The sequence below is a fragment of the Miniopterus schreibersii genome (genome assembly GCF_964146895.1).
Source record: "Miniopterus schreibersii genome assembly, chromosome: 19".
In the NCBI taxonomy this organism is placed as follows: Eukaryota; Metazoa; Chordata; class Mammalia; order Chiroptera; family Miniopteridae; genus Miniopterus; species Miniopterus schreibersii.
The window spans coordinates 4,183,053-4,198,120 of NC_138119.1; the positions used below are offsets into that span (position 1 = coordinate 4,183,053).

Sequence of the window (15,068 nt, forward strand, 5' to 3'; positions counted from 1 at the left end):
CAGTGGGCGTTTGAAAATCTCACGTTAAACGCTGAACAAATGAGGGTTCCGGGCACGCCCCTCTAGCTGGGCTCCATGGAGGGCCCTGGGGGTGAGGCCCTGGAATCCGCATTCTCGGAAGCTTCCCAGGGGATGCCTGTGTGCCCTGGAACCTGAGCACCCCTGGGTGAGAGCGAAGGCGGCAGGACCATACTCATCTCTGCCCCCCAAGGTGGCCACTGCTGGAGACCCCCAAGCAAAACTTTCCCTCCGAGGGTGAAAATATCAACACATCAGCCTCCAAGACGCAGAGCCCGAGCCCCCGTTCAGCCCCAAAGTCGGAGCCGCGTCCTAAGGGTTCGGAAATAAATCCCATCTATTTCATGAAACAGAAGAGATGGTTTTCGAAATTACCTACTTCTTTATTCCTAATGAAATAAAAGAGGACATTGTCTCCATTGAGCCAAAGCAGGCCTGGGTAAGAAGAGCGTGCTCCGTAATGAAAATGACGATAACTGAAATAAAAATCTTATTTGAAAGTAGTAAAAAGCAGACCTGACATTGCAGATAATCAGATCAGCCAAACCCAGAATCCCGGAGAAAATGAAATCATGGGCTTAAAAAAATGAGCCAGAATAGAACGGCCAGGGAGGTCAGCGATGGAGATAAAACCTATAGACTCAACCAGTGGATCACAAGCGTCATTGAAGAGGTAATAAGCTGTATTTCAGAATTCTGTGGAGAAAAAAGAGCCCAAAATAGCAGTTAAAGGAGTTCATCGAGGCCCAGGTAACTTAGCAGGCAGGGTGATGGCATCAACTTTCCTTGTTATCACTTTTGAATTACAGACGGTGGTGGTGATGAATTTCATGAGCGTGAGCAGGAGTTGACGTTACTGTTCCTCCTCGTTTTCATAGTTCTGGAGACAGTGGAGCAACTCTGATATTCCTGGGGGGATATCGTGACTTATTCCAATGAGGAGACATCCTCAGATGTGCAGATAGTGAGAATATGTCACCCAAGAGCCCATCCTGTCAAAGTTATTCACAAATAAAGTCATTGATGAGAAGTCAAGAAAAGGGTCTTCTATCCCCTGGCACATATTTTGTGATAGTTTCTCTAGCATCAACCCTGAATTGTATTTTTCTCCTGTCATTTTAACATCACTGAGGTCAGGATGCATATTCTCACCAACGGATGTCCTACAGGTGCTGATTGACGGGTGAAGCTTGACGTGGTTGTCACAGCACAGGCCTGGCCGGGGCTCCTGTTGACGTGACTGAACAAGGGCGGCCCCTTGATGCCCCTGAACAAAACCTAACTGATCATCTTACTTGGTTTGACTCCCCGATAAGCATATTCCCTGTGCAGTAGGAGTTTAAAATATTTTTCTTAAAATGGTCCAGTGCCAGGCAGGTTGGCCATCCCCTGGTTGTCACCAGTGGAGCACCGATCGGGGACTGGGCCGCAGGAAGAAGGCGGTTATCAGAACAGGAGGCCCCGTGCGTGATCAGGACGAGGCAGGAGGAGAGTTGGTGCGAATCCCAAATCATGGAGAAGGTCTATTTTAAATCCCTTTCACCTAAGGCCGGGATTCATCCTAGAACCTGGGGTGAAGCTAGTCTGGCCGGTTTTGTCTGAAGCCAAGATACACCGGTTGCGTGGATCAGAGGAGAGCTGAGGCTGAGACCCAAACAGGGCTTATTCAAAAACTGATGCGATTCCAGGCGCCGAGGGGAGCACACAGCCCTAGGAGACGAGGGGGCAAGAGTCAGTGAGGTAAAAGGGACTGGCCACTAGGCTCTCCCTGGGATGGTGTGCGAACTCCAGGGAAAGAGCTGGCAAACAGCAAGCCAAGGTGGTCTTCAGGACACGTGAACAGAGCAGGATTTACCTACGGCATCCAGGACTGTCCCTCCTAAGGAGTCACAGTGCGATTCTGTATGAAAAACGAGAAGTCAGGTCCCTGGTTCGATCCTGGGTTTCAGCACCCCACGTAAAAAGTAAGTAAATAAAAATAAAAACGAGAAGTCACCGGCAAGGAGACCCGTCTAATTTTAGCCTAGCATTTCCCTGACGTACCTGAAGGTCGCACTCCGTCTCGTCCTGATTACAGGGACGTTGTGCCGGCGTCTCAGAGAAGAGACTGGGAGACACTGGGATGAACACCACTAACGAGAGCACGAAGTAGGCCATCCGGGGAGCTGAGGAAACTATTGGAACATCTGTTTCCACCTGTGTTATCTCATCATTTTAAAAAAAAACAAAACGAAAACCACTTAGATTTGGTTCTTTCCCTGGGTCACTGAAGACCTGGTCTCCTCAGATGCAAAATTAGGGTAACAGTGTACTCCCCTAGGCTGGGTCTCTATTTGTGTCGAGAATCTCATGACTTCATACAGGTCAAGTACTTGGACCAGAGCACTTAGGACAGTCCCAGCACCCAGGTCCACAATAAATATTCGCTTTCATTATTGTTGTTTTAAGCAAATTCATCAGTTATTTTTCTGAAAAACATGGGCTTTTCGTACATAGTTCAGTAAAAATCAAATATTTACGTTTCATGCGAGGGTTCGGAATTGCACGTTACGGCTCTGGTTCTGATATTTTTTAGTATCACTCAAGACTGAGTATTCATCACAGATTTCAAAATAGTGCAGTTGGAAAGCAGTGTGGACCCACTTTGGTCTTGTCAATTTGGACCCTCAGGATTATCGTCTCCGCTTATTTGTTCGCTACCTTTTTATGGCATCAACCTACCGTCAGGACGTTTCTCTCAAAGGCGGCAGGCAAGTGACTCGAACGCTCTCATCGCTTCTTTCGGTTAGCTGGGTAGTCATTTCTCTGCTTTGATATTTCTTTTGTTACCACGGCCAAATGTGATCGGCCGCCGCATGTTAATAAATCGCTACGTTCAAAGGCAGCGACATTCGTTTTAGAGCCTGGGCCGCCCGCCCTTCAGGGCGTAGCGTGGGTCTCGTTCCCACCCTCGAGGCCCCGAGCCCTCAAACACTGTCCTGTAAGACAGTGCGGGTCCCGCAGCAAGCTAGAGAAGGCGCGCAATAAAGACAATGTGATTTTACACTTTAATATCTAATATTAGATCCAAAGTCCAATATAAAATAATCTAATATTTAAAATTCAATATCTTCTGACTCCCAGTTCTGAAACCACTTGAGGAGACCAGCGCAATCCATTCAGGACAAATAGATTTTCCGTGGACACGGGCCTGAGCCAATATCGAGGAAGATCTGAAATTGCCCCAAATCAATCCTCATATTGGTTCCTGTTAGTGAGAGTTAACCACAGCCGATTAATGAAATTAGAAAGGGAGGGACAAAGGAGACATTTCTCCAATAATTTTAGCCTTAGCGCATCCTGGCTACTGACTAGGAAGACGCGTAGCCCATAAAAAAGAGAGCTTTTTGCGTCGGGAATACATTTGTTTGGGTTTCCAGAATTACAACGTGGGACCAGCAGCTCATTCCCACACCTCACCCTCCGTTGACGAGCATGTTTCATTTTCCCTTCCCCCTGCGTTGCTCTGCGGTAAAAGATGGACCAGTCTCAGGAGTTCATCACCTGAAACCACTATCCCATTTCCTCTCAGACTCTCCAGCGCGTGTTTGAACCCAGCCTGGTATTTGTTTCCTTTCGTTTGATATTTCTTCTCTTACAATAGTCAAAAGAAATACCGCCCACCCACCCCCACCCCCATTTCTCACCATTCTCTAGTACGACTGATGTATGGGACCCGCTTTTGTGGCCTGCGGCTTGAGACTGTATTTGGCTCCTCCTTAGAAACTTGGTTTTCTTGACCTCTGGAGCCTTCCCCAGTTTGAAATCCTCACGGTGATCCTCGGGGGGATTTACACGGGCGTCTGTTATGGCCCATAGTCTGCGGTGTGGTTCCTAGGACTCTCACAGCTGAAAGGTCAAGCCCTCCCGACTTTATTGCCGAGTAAAGAGGTCCGCGTGGGGTTAGTGTTGTCAGCAAGCAGATTGAAACCCATCGGCAGCGTCATCAGGCCTGGAGCCCGGGGCTGCGCCAGGAAGGAGCCTTCGGGGTGAGCGAGGGGGCTCATCAGAAAACGGAGCAGCCAGCTTTCGACTCCGGAGTTCAGAAACAAAACTCTATCCTGTTATTCTCCGAGCGGCCGTATATCCCAAACTCAAATTTGGGACTCGTGCTCTGACACATACACAAGTACTTTTGTCATAGCGGCTTCAGAATATCTCCGGTTGGGACAATCCCTTAATATTCAGGCTACATTGTTCCCCCCGTGGCCACCCGATGTGCCAATGAACAGGGCAGGTTACAGGTTAGACTGCACTGCCATTGGTAGAGATTGCTGCCTTTTATGTCCAAAAAACACACTGCCTTGTGGGTTGTTCCTGTCTGAGGGACACACAGTTTATCCCCACAGCCGTGCTCATCAAGACCCGTCGGTATTCTCGGTGCTGACACTTGCCCTTCAGGTTTCTGGAACAGATGTGCGCCAGCTGGGACTGTGCTTCCCGCCGGCTCTGACTCCTCTGTGCTCCCGAATGCCAGTAAGAAAGCTCTACGACCCGAAGGGCACCTGAGCACGACCCAAGGACATCAGCTCCCAGACTCCGAGTGTCTGAGTGTCTTCAGAAACGTCCTGAGGGAGGTGCCCTCTCATCCTAGAGCCGAGCAAGAATCCAGGAGCGGACAGGACCTGGGGAAGGGAGGAGAGACTGAGAAGTTCCAGGAAGGGGCTGGGGGTAAGGGTCCCTCCCACCTAAAATGCACCCGGTGTGGGCTCGCGTAGAGCACGCCCATGCCCTTTCTCGGGCATGAACTTTTTACTTCCTCCCAAACTCTAAGGGTCCCCACAAGACCCGCAACCAGCGGAGCTGAGGGCAGCGGCAGCTCGTCCCGGGCGTGCGCCTGATCCCGTCTGCAAGGCCCCGGGTTCTCCGACCTCCCAGCGAGCTAACCGCGCCTGCCTTGGCTCATGCTGTCCTGTAACGTCTCTAGGAAGGAGCCAAAGCAGACCCGCCGGGCTCCCTCCTGCTGCTGCTTCCACCCTCAGTCCCACTCTCAGAGTCACCTGGACTCCTCTCGTGGAGTCTACCACGCGCTTCCCCCTTTCACAGCCTGGCACTGGCACTGGCACTGGCGCGGCTCTAGTGAGGTCAGCTTCCAGGTCGGGTGTGCTGTCTGAAGGCCACTTACCAATGAAACGGGCAAGGGCTAAGTGCCAGATGCAAATGGGTGTGAGCAGCTCTGCCGCAGTTTTTCACAATTGGTGGAAGTGTGACCCCAGATGCTTCCACAGACACGTGCAGGTACACGCACGCCTGCTTGGCACGTAACTCACAGGGCCGCGGCGAAACCTCCCGTGAGAGTCCCCTGCGTGTCCAACCGTCATTCCCAACAGCTTGCCGAGGAGGAGGCCAGGAAGGGCGCGTTCAACGAAGCAGGAGCCCCAGGCACCGCGTTCCTACAGCTTACCCAGGATTCTCTTTCCCTTTTTAACCGAAGGGTCTAGCGGATCTTAGGTGGACGGATTTTTTTTATTTATTTTTTCAAAGTTGTCACTTGTCAGGAGAAAGGCACTGCCATCAGTAGAAACAATAAAAGCACGTCTCAAAATTTATCCCTCTAAGTTCTGAAAGCACACTCAGAGGGAGTAACACCGTCCTCCACTCCAGCCACAGAGTGCTGATTGCAAACTAACTTCAGCTCTCCCGGAGGGGAACTATTAAGGTTATTTTAAAAATGAAATTAAACATCACGGTCTTCTTCCTCTTTTGCGTTGCTATCAGGATATTTAGCAGCCATCTCTGGTGAATGACTTGGGCATCTCTTAACGGTGTCGATATTATCAGCACAGGCATAAAATACATTCTGCTCTGTCCATAGGTGTCAGTTCAGGGTCTTTTGCTTATAGGACTTAAGATCTATTTTAGGCTGCCTGCCGGCTACAAAATAATTACTTAAACTTGCTAATGCCTGAATCTGTGGGATTTAGCAGCAAGAAGTTCTTTGCTTTCCCGGGCAGGGGGGGAGTTATTTTTCTTATAGAAATTTCTTTGTTGGTGGCATTAGAGAGGATTAAGGTGGGGTTGAAGTACTCGAGAATGTAATTAATCTAATCCCTTTAACAGCAATTGTTTTCATACTGATAATTCTCCTGAACAACAGTAAAACAGACGACAGCCTTGTGAAGTATTGACACTAGGTATCTTAGCATAAGAACCTCTCCTCTGTCTTTCTTTTTCTATAGAAGGGTAACATTTTTGGCTTCTTTGGCAGCCTCTCTCTCTCTTTCTTTCCCTCCCTCTCACCTAAAATGCAAGCATGCTTCTCAGGGGACCAGAATAACATTCTTTTGTACTGCTAATTTTCTCTCAATGTCATCGTCTCTCAGTTAGGTTCATGGCCATCAAGTCATTAATCTCTTAAACAAGTATGAATAGGAAATAAGAACAGTTCCACTGATTTCTTTCTTTCTTCCTTGTATCCACAGTCATTTGGTTCAGATTCTCATGTGAACTGATTTGTTTACTCATCAATTTCAATAAATTGTTATGCTGTTGAAATTACCACCAAGAGGAGGAAAGTCAGACAGAGGGCGAAGCTGTCCTTCTGGTCAACCTCCAGAAACTGGGAATTGTCCTTAACCTGCTCAAATATGACACTATCCAGGGGAGACTTTCTGCGACCTCTCAACATAAAATTACAACCAGAACCCCTCCTCCAATGCCACTCTCCCCTTTAATAGGCTTTCTTTTTCCCCAGAGCATGTAACATTATAAAATATTATGCATTTGTTTACTTGGTGCATCTCCCCCAACTAAGATGGATGCGCTGCCAAAAGCAAGGACTCAGATATGTGTCTCTGGAGCCAAGACAAGGGCCTTAAATATAGTGCTATAGGAGGCAATCAATAATTATCAAATACAGTAGGCAATTATCCAACGCATGAAGCTCTTCTCTTATTTTTCCGGTGCCTAAAGCAGAGCAGGGACAGTGTCTCCTGGTCCTGGCATGCATTTCTATGGCTGACAACTTGATGTAAATGTGAGCATTCACCCTGAGCCGGCTGTCCCGCTGAGCCCCAGCAGAAGTGTCCCTGTGGCCAAAAGCAGGGACCTAGTGCTTTACGCGGGCATGTCTTCATTAAAGGGCTAACATTTGGGTTGTGTGGCGCGCGTTTGGCATCCACACGTCTACCATTTTAAGAGTAGTATTGCCTGGTCATTGTGGCTCGGTGGTCACCGGTTCGATTCCCAGTCAGGGCATATGCCCGGGTTGCAGGCTCAGTCCCCAGTGGGGGGTGTGCAGGAGGCAGCCAGTTGATGTTTCTGTTTCTCTCTCCTTTTCATTTTCTCTCTCTAAAATCAATAAAACATTTTTTTTTTTAAAGAGTGGCACAGAGCAGAGGATCACAACCGGGACACTCGCTATGTGCTCTAGAAATAGGAGTTGCTAAAACAGAAAGGGGGCCCATGGTCAGATAACCTTCTGAAACTAGGTATTACATAAAGTTGAGGAAAGTTGAACTTCATGGCGTCTCAGATGTATAATCATGCTCATTAGGGCTCCCTAGCCCAAGGCTTTAGGCTGTGTTTCCCAAACTCATTTGAACTTAGACCCTTCCTCTTGTACCAGCCAACCCTGCTCTAAGGCTGGGTTGTGTCCTAGGGAGTCCGTGGACCTGAGAGTTGAACAGGCCAGGCCAGGTGCAGGAGAAGGTTCTAGCTCTGCCCCTTACTGACCTGACCTTGTTATGTGACCTTGGGCAAGTTACTGGGCACTTGTCTGTATCTCAGCTTCCCATTCTGTGAAGTTAGGGATGAAAAAGATGACCCAGGATAACGTAGGTCAAGTGCCTGACCCACAGAGCCAGCTAACTAGTGGTGATTGCCAACACCTTTGATTGACTCTAGGAAGGAATGCTGGTTGGACAGACATCCTCAAGTATATTTTCTGAGACAGGCTTGCTAGTGTTGCTCTGCTCCCAGAATCACTCTGCCATGTCTCCTCCTGTGCTTTACACCCTCTCCCCACCTGAGAAGCTCCGTGCATCTGTGCTGAAGTGGAAGAAATGCTTTCTTTCAGCACAACTTGCTACAAACGTCTGGTGACTCCCCGAGGGTGTCCCGCAGCACGGACATCCTGTGTCCCCATACTCTTGACCTCAGATGAAGATGCCTTCGTCCAAGGGAAGGTGGTGGCATCCAAGCTAATGATCATGCAGACGGCTACATGCTGATCTGTTCTGAAGGGACTGTATTTTTGCAGTAAATCTCCAATGAAGGTGTGATTTGTGTAAATCTGACCCCTTGCAGTAAAATGTGCATTTACATATATTTAGAATTTATAAATCCCGACAGATTCCACGATATTTATAGCCCTCCATAAAAATCCTTCGCCTGTTTGCGAAGTTCTGCATTTGGCTCTCTGGTGTGCTGGAGAGAGTTTAAATAATAATAAATTTGGTGATTTATTCCACCTGGAACAGAAACTTATTTCCCCCTCTTGGCTCATTTTGAAGGGGACACTATAAATAGTGCCACAGACGCTGGGATCAGGAATAGGGAATTGAAATTCGAGAGGGAAGTACAGAAACATTTCCATTATCACTGATGCCTTGAATGTATTTTTGAACCAGTTCTGTTCCTCAAATAACGCCTTCTCTCCTTTCTCCTGCCCCATCTCAATTATGCGTGAGCCCCCCAAACCTGTTGCCAGCTTTAGGATTCGGTTGCATTAATGGGGGAGAGAGAGCAAATGGATTAGCGGACTGGGTAGCAGAAAGTGGCCCCTGGGGAGGCCAGAGCAACTCTCCGACGCTCATCTCACATTTCACAGGCGTCAGCAGGTAACTGAGCATCAACGTCTAAAGTGTAAATTCGTTATTTGAGACCCAGCTCATGCATCTTGCAGGTTTGATGACAAGCTCTCAGTTCATGAAAAAGGGGAAAAAAAACGAATCTAATTGCAATTACTAGAGACAACCTAAGGGCAGTGTCCGAGGGTCAGTTCTTTCACCCATCTGTGCTTATCGCAGGATCAGCGAGAAACACCTGCAGGGTTGGCTCCAAAGGACACCACTTGTTTTCTTAAACACAAAATAAACAAAAATCAGGGAGCCGGTTGTGTGTGGTAGAATCTCCCGATGAAAGCCGAGAGCAGCCGTTTAGTGCAACATGAATGGTGCTGTCACTTGTCCTGGTAGAAGGAGGGGACTGATGAGCATTTGGCTCCTTGTGTGATTGGACTGGAAGGAAGCAGCCTTCGTGAGATGGGAAACAATAGTAATGATTCGCATCCGGGGACAGCTGACTGTGGCCGCGCAGAGCGACATGTCTGTGGTTCCCTGGCTCTTGGCGACACCTTCCCTGTGTTAGGCACTGGAGTTTCCTGTTGTGATGAGCTGGGGCCCACCCGGCCCGAGCCTTTCCCGAGCAATCCCCTTGCCTCTGGCTGATGGGGCGGCAGGTGCTTGGACCGCGCCCCAGAGCCCCCAGCAGAGCACATTCTAACAGTCGGTGGTGAGCGAAGTCAATGTTTTAAATGCAGGCTCTAGGAAGCGGGGACCCAGATAAAGATGATGGATCTGAGGCAAAGCAAGGAGAAGACCGATGTCGCGTGGGGGTGTTGTTTCTCAAACAGGACACAGGTATCTACGGTTCATTGCTAGTTCCAAAGCTTTGCCTGAAAAACGGCTTTTTAAAGAACTGCGCTCTTGAGGCCCGTCCTTGAGGCCTGGAAGAATCTCCTTGCTTTTGCTATAGCATCTTTCTAAGAGGCCGCAGGGTATTGAGCAGTTAGACAGTCGCTCGGTGTCTTTGGTGCTTTGGGACCACATTATGGGTCTAACACATATGGGATAAATAAACTGTTTTTATTCCTTAAAACCCGTGGAAGGAAACCAGACTAGAAAATTAGCATATGTCCTATTTTTTTTTATTTTTTTTTAAGTGATTCAATAGGAGACTCCAATTAGGCAAATAAAAAATGATTACTGCAGCCCAGCCAGTGTGGCTCAGTGGTTGAGCCTTGACCCGGGAACCAAGAGGTCAGCAGTTCGATTCCTGCTCAGAGCACATGCCCAGGGTGCTGGCTCGATCCCCAGTAGGGGGCGTGCAAGAGGCAGATCCATGAGTTTCTCTCTCTCCGATGTTTCTCTCTCTCTCCCTCTCCCTTCCTCTCTCGCTAAAAATCAATAAAAACATATTTTATAAAAAATGAAAATGATCACTGCCAACGGGTTTTTCCCCTTCCTCTCTTTCCTGGCCTCGTACTCAGCAGCAGCTCTGAGACCAGCCGTGTGTCCTGCCCCCGTTTTGATGAACCCTCCGTGTTTTCTCCACAGGGCAACCCCTACATGTGCAATAATGAGTGTGACGCAAGCACCCCCGAGCTGGCGCACCCCCCCGAGCTGATGTTCGACTTTGAAGGGAGACATCCGTCCACCTTTTGGCAGTCGGCTACCTGGAAGGACTACCCCAAGCCTCTCCAGGTGAACATCACCCTGTCTTGGAGCAAAACCATCGAGCTCACGGACAACATAGTGATCACCTTCGAATCGGGGCGCCCCGACCAGATGATCTTGGAGAAATCTCTGGATTACGGGCAAACGTGGCAGCCCTACCAGTACTACGCCACGGACTGCTTGGACGCCTTCCACATGGACCCCAAGTCCGTGAAGGATTTGTCGCAGCACACGGTCCTCGAGATCATCTGCACCGAGGAGTACTCCACGGGCTACACCACCAACAGCAAGATCATCCACTTCGAGATCAAAGACAGGTTCGCGTTTTTTGCTGGACCCTGGCTGCGGAACATGGCTTCGCTCTACGGCCAGCTGGACACAACCAAGAAGCTCCGCGATTTCTTCACCGTCACGGACCTGAGGATCCGGCTGCTGCGGCCGGCCGTCGGGGAGATCTTCGTGGACGAGCTGCACCTGGCGCGCTACTTCTACGCGATCTCGGACATCAAGGTGCATGGCAGGTAAGAGGGCCCGGCCCAGGCCGGCGATGGGTGTGCTCAGAGAAAACGCCAGGGTGGCGGCCCCGGAGCTGTAGAATGATATTTGTCACTTTCTGCGGCAACGTATTCTCAGGGACACCGGCCTGGAGGTAGGTTCTGAGGCACCCGAGACCCTCCTTACTCAGCAGTTAATTCGTGATCCCAGACTTGCTCTCATCAGACCTGCACCTGGTGGGATTTCTCAGCATTTAAGCAAAAGGGGGAAAGAACATCTTAGAAAAGGAACTGGAAACCGAGAAATGCATCTTTTTGTAGTTTTCAAATGCAAGAGAGGGTTTCAGCATGGTCCAACTCTCTATGTTTTTAAGTTATTGCACAAAACCCCTGAAAATGAAAGCTGTATTTCTTTCAGTGTATTAAATCAGAACCAAAAGCATTTAGGGAAAACAAGTGCATTTGTTAAAAAGCGGCAAGCTGTATTTTTCAGGTTTTTGGATGCTATTGTCTTAAAAAGATATGCTGCCATTTCAAATATGGACCCGAGTCAGGCTCCCTTCATTCTTCCGGGTCAGTTATAGATGGACCAGAGTTTAGACATTAACGGTCACAGTCAGGCATACCTTTGGTTTTGATAATGTGCCTGCCAGAGACACAGTTGAGCAAGTTACCAAGAATTTTGAAGATGTTTAAATGAAAAAACTTCAATCAGTAGAACCAGAACCACCAAAGTAGAGATTTTTCAACCCGATTTTGAAGCGCGGGAGGTTACTGAAATAACCAACTGGTGGCGGTTGGAATGAGGCATATGAGTTGGGAAAGCTAAAGATGAGTGGGGGATACAGCAAAATGGAAGAGGGGGGAAGCAAATCCAGGCAGCAACCATTCTGAAAATGCCAAGATAGTTTTAAATCGGAATATATGAAGATAAGGCTATAAACAGTGCCTGAGTCATGGAGGTTTAATTAAGTAATCATACGATTTAAACAGATAAGGCAGGATTTATTAACGCATCCAGCATTCCTTAGGGCAGCCCAATCCTCCGCATCCGGAGAAACGTTGAGGCCCCCTGGCCCCCGGAGCGCTGTCTCAGCCCATCTCCAGTCCCAGGGCTGTTATGTTTGTGCACCAGGAGGAGAGGCCGCCGCTGTGGAGGGAAGGGCCAGAGCGGGCCGCTAGTGAGCATACGGGTTCCGCGGTGGACAGGACAGTCCATGGATTAGCAGGGCACCCCGAGGAACAGTATGAAGCTGTTACCTTAAAAAGGGGTTGCTGTTTATGATAAAATGTAGCCGCTATGTCCATGAACATCTTAGCAGAAGATGATCGGTTTCCAGTATCTTATTCTTGGGGACTAGAATATGTAAAAATAACTGACGTCGACACTATTAACAATAGCATTCCACAACAAAGCAACAAGTATTCTGCTCCTCTACAGAATAAATGTCAAACTTAATAAGCTGAGACTTGAACTTGGATCCCAGTGTGACCAACATTGGTAGGTAGAGTTCTCTAGGCCAGTTTCCTTGTGGTTCCAGAAGTCCTTAGTCTAAGCCAAGGGCCTTGTAGCCCAGCTTCCCCAGATACTCTCTTGTGAAGGCGATCTTGTGAAGCTTTGGGGTTGGGAACTAGCGATCGTTGGGGCATATTTCTCGTATGGCCTATTCATTTTTGTTTCCTCCGATTATTTTTAAAAGACTGTAAATATCCTTGAAAGCTACAGGCATTTTTATGCATTCTCCACTGGGGTCAGACATATTATCCCCTGCAGATGGCATGTTAGAAATGCAAAATCCCACCAGATCTACCTCTTTTCGCTTACCCCTCACCCTGGTAGCGCCTTCCAACTGCACGTCAGTGGTTCCGAGGAGCTCGGAGGAGCCCCCTCCCTTCCCTAGGTCTCACCTCCACCGTCTTTTCCTGTCCACCAGTCAGCTGTCAGCCGGCGAGGTAGCAGCTGGGCAGGAGAGAAAGGTGCAGTGGAGGTGAGCCCCTTCCGTGAGGTCCCCCTCTGTCGCCGCCAAACTCTTGTCCAAATTCTTCAGGGCAAAACTGATGTTGGCGGGTACCGTGCTAGGCACCAGATGGCTGGGGTATTTTTAGTCTTGGGGGAAAGACTAAAGAAGCAAGGCCCGGTGGCTCGGGCGTGTCTCCAGCTTCTAAGTTATATAAGGAACGCGGATCTCAGATCTTTCGGCACTGAAGCTGATAGACGATTCACCCTTGAACATCTCAGCCTGGTGTGTCTGTTTCTTAGACAGCGCATCGTCTACGGGAGCGTTGAACGCGAATTGATGAGCTTGAAAATCAAGTTCTAAAGGTTCCTTTACGAGAATAGCAAAAATAGAAACTTCCCATCAGCGACTCCTCCCTCCATTCCTGGGGTGATTGAGCCATTTAACGAGCTTTCCGTGTCTGTGTGTGATCCTGATGATGGTCGTTTTCTGCCTGTCACTCGCCCCCACCCCCACCGTAGCGTGGGAACTGGCGTGAGTTGTTTGGGGCCAGTAGGGAACTTGACACAGAATAGTGGGCAGAGAAGACAAGATTTTTCACCTTGAGATATTAAGCTGTGCAGCAAAAACAGTTGGAGAGTCTTTGAGTTGACGGACCATGAATTCCAGCTCTTTATTTCTTGTGTGCAAGTGAACTTGGCGTTTATGTTTCATACTGGCTGGTTTTGTTTGGTGTAAAGAATGATGTTTTGATGGTCATAAGACGAAGGTCGCGTCCAGGTTCTTTTTAGCACGGGACACATCTGATAACTGTTTTCGCTGGCAACAAATCCTGTGGTCCCATCGGAAACATCCCAGCCCCCTTTGGCTACTTGCTTGGTTTTCTGCCACTTCCTCCCTCTCGTTGTGTGTTTATTAAGATCACGGAGGGAAAAGATGGCTGTTGGCCATCTCGGTGCCTCCGTGGTCCTCACATTGCTCAGTCAACTTAATAATCTTCAGGGACTAATTGTGACTTATGGATGTCCTCCTTCAGTAAATCAGGGTGATTTTCTCTAATGAATAATAGACGAGTGCTGTGTGCCAGCACCTTAATTAAAGAGCGCCTCTCTCAGTCTTGATCTCATTTTAATTTACAGGGTAATACTACAATAATATCACTAATGGAAGGTACATTAAAGGACATCAAGTAGCATTAACTGTATTAAATTATGGTACTTGTGTTAATTAACTGCCAAAGCAAGATGGTTCTAATGGCCAGAAAGGTCGTCTAATGCATAAATAAAATCTACCCAAATGAGAGGTGAGGGGAGAAATGGAGAGGAGATGTTTGTTCCGAACATCTTTTTGTACAGACAGGGAGTTAAACTCATGGGCTGTTAAATATAAGGTCCAAAATGTTTTCTTAGTCACACATGGAAAGTTTTGATTTTGTAGTGTTTCTGTTTCCTTTTAAGGAGTCCATAATTTAATTGAAAAGTTGAACATTGCGTCTGTCCGATGCATTGATTTTATAGAACACAAACTCAACCTTATTTATTGTTTCTTTGAGGTGAGTAGTTTCAAGGAAGCGATGTGATTTACTGTAATAATTGTTCAATCAGGAAGACAAATGAACATTCAGTGATATACTCACCTATTTGTAAGGCGTGCCATTAGCAGTGGGTCCAGGTCTGGATTCAGACACAAAATAAAAGAAATTCTTTTTCAACCTCAAAAACTGTAGGACAGAATTGTAAGGACTTTTCTCAGTGGCCTAGAAAACTCTAACCCGCATCTCTATTACTTGCCTTGCTACACAATATCCCTAAACATAATTATCAGTAATTTTTCTCACTGGCGTTCACTATGTTGTGCCCTTTGCAGCGCCTACCCCAGCCCTTTACAGGTAGTTGGCTGTCGATTACTATTTGCAGAACTGCCTGCCGTCTGTGCCTCCATGGTTCGTCTCCGAGAAAGGAGCCGGGGGCACTAGCACAGAAGCTCCGCTTACACTTTTTAGCGCTGCCCTAGCTCAGGACCACCCCGTCCCTATCTCATCCTGGGACCTGGAAAGGCCCAGGGACAGAGCCACTCTAACTGGGCCCAAGGGGAGAGAGTCCCCTGCACTCTCACCCTCAGAAGGAACCCGATATGTTCTAAATCCTCACTGTTTGAATGTC

The 15,068-nt window shown here is 48.2% G+C and overlaps 1 protein-coding gene across 2 annotated transcripts in view; it reads left to right on the top strand.

The window, feature by feature from the left end:
- NTNG1 (netrin G1) overlaps positions 1 to 15,068 on the top strand; it is a 199,415-nt gene that overhangs the window by 85,731 nt on the left and 98,616 nt on the right. For both annotated transcript variants that reach the window (XM_081122102.1, XM_081122103.1), the window contains exon 3: positions 10,335 to 10,975. In XM_081122102.1, coding sequence (XP_080978228.1) covers positions 10,335 to 10,975 — 641 coding nt within the window. The remainder of the gene's footprint in view (positions 1 to 10,334; positions 10,976 to 15,068) is intronic.